At 46.1% G+C, this 10,939-nt stretch overlaps 1 protein-coding gene across 1 annotated transcript; it reads left to right on the forward strand.

Moving 5' to 3' along the window:
* The first annotated feature begins 7,963 nt into the window (after positions 1-7,963).
* On the forward strand, positions 7,964-10,116 carry LOC125174089 (transmembrane emp24 domain-containing protein 9-like). The gene is made up of 5 exons (XM_047873872.1): positions 7,964-8,205; positions 8,571-8,671; positions 9,002-9,127; positions 9,677-9,823; positions 9,967-10,116. Exons 1-5 carry the CDS (start codon positions 8,076-8,078, stop codon positions 10,114-10,116), a joined length of 654 nt encoding a protein of 217 aa, XP_047729828.1. The 5' UTR covers positions 7,964-8,075.
* Positions 10,117-10,939: the final 823 nt, after the last annotated feature.

Genomic DNA, 10,939 nt, shown 5'->3' on the forward strand with positions numbered 1-10,939 from the left:
ATTAAACTTTTTATGTTGAGATAACTATAGATTCACATGCAGTTGCAAGAAACAATGCAGAAAGATCCAGTGTACCAATTACCCTGTTTCCCCATTGTAATATCTTGCCCAAGTATAATGCAATATCACAAACAAGACATTGACATTGATAGTCAAGACACAGAACATTTCCATCACCATAGGGATCCCTCATGTTGTGTGTTAAAGCCACACTCACTTCCCTATTCTTTCATCCTTTCCTTTTTTTTTTTTTAATGTTTATTTGATTTTGAGAGAGGATGTGTGAGAGTGGGGTGGGGGCAGAGTGAGAGAGGGAGACAGAGGATCTGAAGTAGGTTCCTCACTAACAGCAGAGGGCCCTATGTGGGGCTTGAAATCACAAGGCATGAGATCATGACCTGAGCCAAAATCAGGAGTTGGACGCTCAACCAACAGAGCCACCCAGGTGCGCTCCTTGTTTTTTTTAAATTTTTTTTATTTTTAAAATTTTTAGTTTTGGGAGAGAGAGAGAGAGAGTGCGTGGAGGAGTAGAGAGGGAGACAGAGGATCCGGAGCAAGCTTTGCATTGACAGCAGAGAGCCTGATGTGGGGCTCACTCAAGAACTGTGAGATCATGACCTGAGCTGAAGTCAGCCACTTAACCAACTGAACCATCCAGGCACCTCTTTTTCACCGTCTCCTTAACTTCAGACAACTGATCTGTGTTCTTCATTTCTATAATTTTGTCATTTCAAGAATGTATAAATGGAATCATACAGTATATAACCTTTTACGATTGGCTTTTTTCACTTAGTTAATTCTCTGGAGATTTAAGCAGTTTATTGCTTGTATCAACAATTATAGCAAAAACAGTAACTACTACATATGATGTGTATACATATAATTTGTTTGATATCAGTCACAGAAAAGGGTAAGAACAGAGCTAGCTGTTAAAAGGAGCAGAGAGTTTTTGGGTGTTACTGAAGGTAAACTGGTATAAATTCAAATTGGAATGTTTTAACTTTTAGGGTATTAAATGTAACCCCCATGGTAACCACAAAGAAAATAGCTGTAAAATATACACAGAAGAATGTGGGAAAGGAATTTACATGTTTAAATACTAATTTAGAGGAATTTAGGGACCCCTGGGTGGCTCAGTCGGTTAAGCGGCCAACTTCAGCTCAGGCCATGATCTCGCCGTCGGTGGGTTCGAGCCCCGCATCGGGCTTTGTGCTGACAGTTCAGAGCCTGGAGCCTGCTTCAGATTCTGTGTGTCTTTCTCTCCCTCTCTCTCTGCCCCTCCCCTGCTCATGCTCTCAAAAATAAATAAACATTTAAAAAATAAAAGCTTTAGAGTTTTATACTTTATATTTAAATCTATATTCTATTTTGAGTTCATTTTTTTAATAAAGTGTGAGGTATAAGTCAAGTCGTGTGTGTGTGTGTGTGTGTGTGTGTGTGTGTGTGTGTGTTTGTGTGTGTGTGTCAAAGGATGGCAAATAACTATAGCATCACTTGTTGAAAAGGCTATCTTCAAGGGGTGCCTGGGTGGCTAAGTCCAACTTCGGCTCCGCTCATGATCTCATGGTTTGTGAATTCTAGCCCCTCATCAGGCTCTGCGCTGACAGCTCAGAGCCTGGAGCCTGCTTCAGATTCTGTGTCTCCCTCTCTCTCTGCCCCTACCCAACTCACGCTCTGTCTCTGCTCTCAAAAATAAATGACCATTAAAAAAAATAATAGAAAAGGCTATTTTCAAGAGAATGAGAAGCCAAGCCATAAATTGGGAGAAAATCTCTGTAAAGGATGTATATCAGAAATAATTGCTACCCAAAATATACAAAGAACAGACAAAAAACAACAAAATATACAAAGAACCCTTAAAACTCCACAGTAAGAAATGAATAACCCAATGAAGAAATGAGCAAGAGATCTGAACAGACTGTTCAGCAAAGAAGATCATACATGGCAAAAAAAGCATATGAAAACCTGGGTATGATCATATGTCATTAGGGAAATGCAAATTGAAACAATGAGATACCACCAGGGACCTATTAGAATGATAAAAATCCAAACACTGACAACCAACACCAAATGCTGGCAAGGTTATGGTGCAACAGGGACTCTTATTCATTGCTGGTGAGAATGCAAAATGTTACAGCCACTTTGGATGATAGTTTGATAGTTTCTTATAAGACTAAACATACTCTTAGCATGTAATCCAGCAATAGGGCTCCTTGGTATTTACCCAAATAAATTGAAAAGTTATGTCCACACAAAATCTTGCATAAAGATATTTGTAGCAGCTTTATTTATACTTGCCCAAACTTGAAAGCAACCAAGATGTCCTTCAGTAAGTGAGTGTACAAATAAACTGTGGTACATACAGATAATGGAATATTATTTAGTGCCAAAAAGAAATGGGCTATCAAGCCATGAAAAGACATGGAGAAACCTTACATGCATATTGCTAAGTGAAAGAAGCCAATCCAAAAAACATTGTTACTGTATGATTCCAACCATGCAACATTCTAGAAAAGGCAAAAGATCAGTGGTTGCCAGGAAGGGAGGAGGAGGGATGAATAGGCAGAATGCAGAGTATTCTTAGGGCAATGAAACTATTCGATATGACATTATAATGGTAGATACATGTCCAAAACCACAGAATGTAAAACACCAAGATGGACTCCCAGTGTAAACTAAGGACTTTGGGTGAAAATAATGTGTCAATGTAGGTTCATTGATTGTAACAAATGTACTACTTTGGTGCAGGATATATTCTAAAAGTTTTTATTTATTTATTTTGAGAGGGGGGAGGGAGAGAGAGAGAGAGAGAGAGAGAGAGAGAGAGAGAGAGAGCGCAAGCAGGGGAGGGTCAGAGAGAGAGAGGGAGAGAGAATCCCGAGAAGGATCCACACTGTCAGCACAGAGCCCAATGCAGGGCTTCATCCCACAAATTGTGGGATCGTGACCTGAGTCAAAATCAAGAGTTGGATGATTAACCAACTGAGCCACACCAGTGCCCCTATAGTTTTGATTTTTTGACTAAGGCATACAATGTCTTGAAATCAGGTAGACTGATTTCTGCCACTTTATTCTTCTTCACGAATGTTTTAGTTATGCTAGTTCCTTTGCCTCTCCATGTAAATTTTAGAATAATCTTGTCTATGTTAACAAAAAAAAAACTCCTGGGGCGCCTGGGTGGCTCAGTCAGTTGAGTGTCCGACTTCAGCTCAGGTCATGATCTTGTGGTCTGTGGGTTTGAGCCCCACATCGGGCTCTGTGCTGACAGCACAGAGCCTGGAGCATGCTTCAGATTCTGTCTCCCTCTCTCTCTCTGTCCCTCCCCTGCTCATGCTCTGTCTTTCTCTCTGTCAAAAATAAATTGAAAAAATTAAAATAAAACAAAACTCCTGGTGGGACTTTGACATGAATTGTGTTAAACTTGGGTAATAGTTTGGAAAGAATTGCCATATTTACTATGTTGAGTGTTCTGATCTATGAACACAGTATGTCTCTGCATTTATTTGGTCTTCTTTGACTTTTTCTTCATCAGAATTTTGTAATTTTCAGCAAACAGATTTTATGCGTATTTTGTTAAGATTTCACGTGAGTAATTCATTTTCTGTGAACTGACTGTAAATCATATTGTTTTTAATTTTGGTTTCCTTATATTTATTGTTAGTATGTAGACATGTGATTTATTTGTACATGTTGCTCTTATGTTATACAAACTTGCTGAATTCATTTATTAGTTCTAGGAAATCTATGGATTTCTTAGACTTTTCTAAATATATAATCATGTCATCTACAAATAGGGACAGTTTTATTTCTTCCTTTCCCATCCGCATGCCTTTTTTTTTCTTAGCCTTCTTACAGTTACTAGATCTTCTGATACAATGTTAAATAAGAGTGGTGAGAGGGATACCTGGGTGGCTCAGTCGGTTAAGAATCTGACTCTTGATTTCGGCTCAGGTCATGATCTCACAGTTCGTGGGATCAAGCCCCACATCAGGCTCTGAGCTGACAATATGGAGCCTACTTAGGATTCTCTCTGTCCCTCTCCCCTCTCTCAAAATACATAAAATAAAATTTTAAAAAGTTTTTTTTATTATTAATTATATCAAATCTACCAGTGTTTGAGTGGAAATTAAGTCTTTACATAGTTTTATATGCTGTAATATGTCTTCAAATAAATCTCTCCTATTAAAAAAAAACCATCAAATTCTGAGGTCTTGGGTGAACCACAGATGGGGCAAGTAGATGTAGCACCTCAGTGTCTTCTTTTAATCTTGCAAATGGCACCCAGGTTCAGTGGTCTTGGCAGCAATTGTGGAACAAGCTTTTTGTCAAGTGGGAGGATCGCAGACTGGTGGGTTCACTGCTCTTATGTTCCTAGCCTCGTCATCGATCAGAAATAGGCTGTTCTATTTTTAACAAAACACTTTTACTCCTTGTGCAGTCATATTCCCCCTTCTTAATGTCTGGATTCTGGGCTTTGAAATCTCACTGGTGCACTATCTCCTTACATGTATTTTGATGCAAGCATTTTCCACTTTTTACTCTTTTTTTTCCAACGTTTATTTATTTTTGGGACAGAGAGAGACAGAGCATGAACGTGGGAGGGGCAGAGAGAGAAGGAGACACAGAATCGGAAACAGGCTCCAGGTTCTGAGCCATCAGCCCAGAGCCTGACGCGGGGCTCGAACTCACGGACCGGGAGATCGTGACCTGGCTGAAGTCGGACGCTTAACCGACTGCGCCACCCAGGCGCCCCTCCACTTTTTACTCTTTGGGGGATTTCTGTGAGTAGTCTGATCAATGGACCACTTCCACGCAAGACTGGTTACTCATATAGTGGGGTGTGGGGGCTGCCACTGGTCCATCCATGTTTGTTACAGGTCTGCAATGATTTAAGTACAGAAATTGAGTTTTTAGAACCTTTTATAGAAATTTAACATTGATGTGATAACCAAGCACATGATTAGTTTCATTTTTAATTGTATTTTATAAGAGTATTGGCTTATGAGGGATTGCAAATTTTATTGGAAACAAAACAAAGCCAATACTTTACTCCAGGTGGTGGTAGTGCTGGTTCAGAGAACAATCAGGACCAAGGACAGCACCCCGGTCTCCCAAACCGGAGTCCTCGCTTTTCTGCCTTTGCTCCCAGCTGTAGCTACATTCCCTGGTAGACAACTAGTTCCCAAATCAACAGATGCTTTTCAGCTCTTGTTTATTTGGCCTTTATAAAGCGTGACTGTTATTAATATCTGAATCTGTCATTTTTGTTTAATAGTCATTCCAAATGAGGAAGTAAGAAACACTCTCCTAGGATTGTCAACGAGCCACACCATTAAAATGAGGGGACAATTCCGGTAACTAAAATATATTATCAGTCTTAAAACACTGTATTGTAATTGCTCCTTTTCTTTCAGTGGGCTCTTAGATGGCAGATGACAGGTCTAATTCATAACACCTGGACCAGAGTTCGTGTCAGCAAATGCCTGCCACTTATCAACTGGGTGATCTTGGGCAAGTTTTTACTCAACTTTGCAGCTGTTTCCCTCTCTAGCTGTTAAACTGGAACAGCATTAGAGTCTGTCTAACAATTTTTAAAAGATTAGTTCACTTAGTGAACTTAAAAAGTGATTACAGGGACACCGGGGTGGCTTAGTCAGTTGAGCGTCCGACTTCGGCTCAGGTCATGATCTCACGGTTCGTGAAGTTTGAACCGCACATCGGGCTCACTGTTGTAAGCCTGTCAGTGCAGAGCCTGTTTCTGATCCTCTGTCCCCCTTTTGCTGCCCCTTCCCCCCTTGTGCTCTCTCAAAAATAAATAAAACATAAAAGGAATCAATTTAAAAAAAAAAGTGATTACAATAGTGCTGGGCATTAAAGAACCAAAAAGATGATCATCAGGGTGCCTGGCTAGCTCCAGTTGGGAGAGCATGTGACTTTTGATCTCAGGGTTGTGAGTTCTAGCCCCATGTTGGGTGTAGACATTACTTAAATAAATAAAATCTTATTTAAAGGGGCACCTAGATGGCTCAGTTGGTTAAATGTCTGACTTAATTTCTGCTCAGGTCACGATCTCACAGGCATGAGATCAAGCCCCATGTTGGGCTCTATGCTGGGTGTGGAGCCTGCTTAAGATTCTCTGTCTCTCTTTCTCCCTCCCCTGCTCAAACGTGCTCTCTCTCTCTCTCTCAAAACAACCTATTTTTTTTTAATTTTTTTCAACATTTATTTACTTTTGGGACAGAGAGAGACAGAGCATGAATGGGGGAGGGGCAGAGAGAGAGGGAGACACAGAATCGGAAACAGGCTCCAGGCTCTGAGCCATCAGCCCAGAGCCTGACACGGGGCTCGAACTCACAGACCGCGAGATCGTGACCTGGCTGAAGTCGGACACTTAACCAACTGCGCCACCCAGGCGCCCCAAAACAACTTATTTTTTAAAGAAATTTCTTTTGGGGTGCCTGGGTAGCTCAGTCGGTTGAGTGTCAGACTTTGGCTCAGGTCATGATCTCATGGTTCATGGGTTTCAGCCCCGTGTCGGGCTCTGTACTGACAGCTCAGGGCCTGGAGCCTGCTTTGAATTCTGTGCCTCCCTTTCTCTCTCTGCTCCTCCCCTGCTCACACTCTGTCTCTCTCTCAAAAATAAATAAAGATTAAAAAATTTTTTAAAATTTCTTTTAATGTCTATTTACTTTTGAGACAGAGAGAGAGCGAGCAAGCTGAAGAGAGGCAGAAAGAGAGGGAGACAAAGAATCCGAAGCAGGCTCCAGACTCTGAGCTGACAGCACAAAGCATGATGCGGCGCTTGAACTCATGAACCACGAGACCATGACCTGAGCCGAAGTCAAACACTTAACCTATTTAGACACCCAGGTGCCCCTCTTAAAAAAAAAACTTATTAAAAAAAATCATCATCATCATCACCACCACCACCACCACCACCACACGTTGCAGAATAAAGTAATGAGCATCTCTTAGCACCACAGGCACTAGGTGGTGGAAGACTTCATCCCACTACCTGGGTTGAACTACATCTTTCTACTGACATGTTTGGGTCTACACTATTCTCACAGGGCATTGTGGGCTTTGGAATTCTCTAGATTTGTTTTTTCTCCGCTCCCATTTTGTCATGTTGGCTCCACTCTCCCACCTCTTTCGGTTGTGTACTGCTATCCTTTTCCAGTGGCTTTCCTGCTATCTTCTCTCCCCTCCAGGCTCACCCACAACCTCTTCCTGGTTCCTAGTGCAGACGGAAGTACACTGGATGAAGGGCTCCCCTATTATATGGGCCTGGCACCTCCTGTGCCCTTAGATTCGGCCCAATTACCTTCACCCTCAAAGTTCCTGTAACTTTTCTTCCCCTAGTTCCTTAACTGGCCTACTGGCTGCTAGGCAATCCTAGGCCCCCCTGCCTAAATTGTTCTTGTCTCTCGCTGCTCAGGGAGATCTTAATCATCCTTCAAGGCTTGAGTCAAATCTACCGCTTCCACGAAAGCCGCGACATTGCCCTCTCCCCTTCCTGAATTGCTGCTTCAGCCTCTAAACCCCACAGGGCTTCTCTTCTCATTCCATGTCAGCATGTCACCCCCTCTCCCCTAATCAATCCTAAACTCTTCTAGGTAGAAGCCCAGGTCATAAAGGTCCCGTTATCCCCATCCTTTCAGCACACATCTGGGGTGGCTGCGCCGCATGTTGCAGAGGGCAACCCCCCGCCCCTGAAGCTGTTAGTTACCCCAATCGGCAAGATGGGCTAACAGCAGCTATGCCTCCCCGGGTTTCTGCGTGGATTAAGAGATGCCCGGTGGCGGAAAGCGCTCCAGAGCGTTCCTCCAGGTTGTTGGGGGCGGGGGGGGGTCTCGCTTGGCCCCTCAGCAGCGTGGGTCGGCGGGAACGCGCCGGGGGCGGGGCCACGCGAGGGCTCCCGGGAGTTGTAGTCCGTGCGCAAGTTTGCAGTCTCCGCAGGCTCCGCGCGGAGACCAGAGGACTCGCCTGGGAAGGTGGCGGGGGCCTGCGGGGCGCGAGGAGCTGGGCCCCGGGCTGGCCCCGGGCGGGGATGGGGCACAGCGCGGGCAACCGGTATGGCCCTGCCGCTGCTGCTGGGGCAGCTGCTGGCGCTGATGGGCCCCGGGGACGCGTTCTACCTCGAGGTCCGCGAGCTGGAGGAGAAGTGCTTCATCCAGGAGATCCCCGATGGTACCGTGGTCATAGGTGCGCGTCTCGGCCAGTCCTGGCCTTGCCCTCCCTGCACCTAGAGTCCTGAGAGGGGAGGGAAATGGGTGGCACCAGCTCAGGCCCATATCTTTCCTCCCCTGCCGGGGGTAGGGCTCAGAGGGATGGGTGGACAGCAGTCTGGCCAAGGCATCCTTTCTCTTGCCTGTGCCGGGGATGGGAGCCCTAGGAGGCTAGTCTGAACCAGGCTGGAATGATGGCAGAGAAGTGGGGCTGGAGAAGGGAGGAGAGGCCGAGGGCCGTGGTCGGTCTCCTCAGACTCAAGATCTTCCTGTTCCTCCCCTGACCACTGGGACTCCATCATGGGTATGGATGGGATTGCACCTCCGTTGCCTCTCCATTAGGTAACTACAAGACGGAGCTATACGACCCTGCTATGGAAAAGTACCAGCCCTCCCCCCAGTGGATCAATTTATTCGTGTTTGTGAAGGACCCGGAGAACAAGGTGAGGCAGGCCTTTACTCCTTGCAGCCTTCCACCGGGCCCCCACCCCCAGGCCCCCAGAGTCAATGTGTAGCCTTCTCTAGTCCTTCATTTCTCACAGAAGGATCTGTCTTCTCACAGGCAGGATAGCTTAAGGAGGGCCATGCTCTTTGCAAACTGTACTCTGTATTGGCAATGCTGGGATCTGAGAATTTCTGGCCAAACTGATGTCCTTTCTTTCACACTGTCCCCTCTGGCCTGTGGGGGTGTAGACCTGGGATACCCCTACAGTTCTCCTGGAAGCAGATGTATGGCTAACATCTCTGTGCTCACTGGAGGCTGCTTCCTCTAGAACCTTCTGGCCCGTCAGTATGGCCCTCAGGGCAGCTTCACCTTCACCTCTCAGTCTCCAGGAGAGCACCAGATCTGCCTCCACCTTGAGTCTATCCGGTTCGCCCTCTTCTATGATGGCAAGCTGGTGAGTGTGGCAGGTGGGAGGTCCACTGTCCCCAGGGGCTCAATTTCTCTGCCTCTAGAGTGAGAAGGGTGCAGTGGGTGGTGCCTGTTGAGTAGGGCTGGGACTTTACATGAAGTAAGCACATGGGGAACAGATCTTGAGGATAAAAGGAGACCTTGGGAGGGAGTTACCGTGACTTAAAATCCTCCCTTGGCTCCCTGCCCCATTCCTAGGATACAGACTGAGTTTCACCATGTGAAATTCAGAGATGTTCTGCTGATTGCTTCAGGCCTCTCCATTGTCATCTCCCAATACAGGACTTTTAGTAAACTGCCTCAGAGTCTTACCTCTGTTTCCTTTGCACATGTTGTCCCTATCCTTGGTGTTCTGAATATATAACTCTACACAAGCCGAGTCCCGATCTGGTGTTTGGACGCCCAGAGCAAGGCCAGTCAACAAGTTGGTGTGTGAGGAACAGTGTCAGGCCCAGGCTGGGATGCAGAAGCTAGATTTCCAGCAGGTCCATGGAGCTAAGCTCCCTGACTCCCACCCTTGGTTCCCCCGTTCCAGGCCATTCACTTGGATATGCAGTTGGGTGAACGCAGCAACGATTACGCGGAGTTTGCAGCCAAGGACAAGCTGACCCAACTGCATCTGCGTGTCCAGCAGCTTGTGGAGCAGGTGGAGTTGATCCAGAAGGAGCAGGAATACCAGAGGGTGAGGGGCTGGGTTGGGCTGGCACAGTTGGGATGGGGGATGTGTCACCTCCTGGGAAGGGAAGCTTCCCGCTCTTCCCCCAGAGTGGGTGGGAGTGCAATTCAGTTCCGGACGCGTATCTACTCCCTTCTCCCCTCCCACAGTGGCGAGAGGAGCGCTTCCGGCAGACCAGCGAGAGCACCAACCAGCGGGTGCTGTGGTGGTCCATTCTGCAGACCTTCATCCTCGTGGCCACAGGTGTCTGGCAGATGCAGCACCTCAAGAGTTTCTTTAAAGCCAAGAAGCTGGTGTAGGTGGGCCCCAGAAACCCAGCCCCAACTCATTCCCCTTATGTTCACTGATGGGAAGTGGCCTGGCTTGGTCTATTTCCTGGTTCCCAACCCTCCAACCCTGCAGGGCTTCCTTGCTTACTGGCAGGGGGACAGAGGACTTCTTTGAACTGGTTTCTCAGCCAGCACTTGGGAAAGGATGGATTTCCCACTAAACGCTTGGTCGGGGAGCTGAAGGATTCTGTGTGGCTCTGTGCTGCTGAGGAGGGTGACGGTGCCCCCATCCCCAGGCTAAACCAGATGGATGAACTATCCCAAGATGGAGAATTAAGAGTGAATTATAAACTGCAGACTCTATGACCTAAGCATTTATTGCCTCCTACTCTGCAATTCATTCCAGTGTTTTGTTTCTAACCAGATATTGACAGGTGTGTGAGGCCCCACATGTACTGGTGGGGGCTGATCCCAAAATGGATGGGGTGAAGGAAGCTTGTACTCCAAAAGCCTTAGCAACTTGTGGAGTCCTTTCTAGAAAAGTCCAATTTGGGTCCATCTTATGGGTAACCTGAGTGCTTGTGTGGATCCTCTCTTTCTGGGGTTGGGTCAAGTTCATGTGCTATTCTAGCCACTTGGACTGCTGGGATCTTCCAGGAGGTCAGGTGGGCACCTCTGTCTTCCTACTATTTTCTGCCAATCTGTGTCTCTCTTTGTGATGTCACTGGTTGATTTTTTTCAGGAGATTCTTTTTCTCTTTTCTTTCCTTCTTCCCCCTCCTTCCCTCCTTCCTTTCTCTCTTTGTTCCTTTTTCTTTCTTCCTCTTTCTTCCCTCCTTACTTCCTCTTTCCCT

The sequence above is a fragment of the Prionailurus viverrinus genome, chromosome A1 (genome assembly GCF_022837055.1).
Source record: "Prionailurus viverrinus isolate Anna chromosome A1, UM_Priviv_1.0, whole genome shotgun sequence".
Lineage (NCBI taxonomy): Eukaryota > Metazoa > Chordata > Mammalia > Carnivora > Felidae > Prionailurus > Prionailurus viverrinus.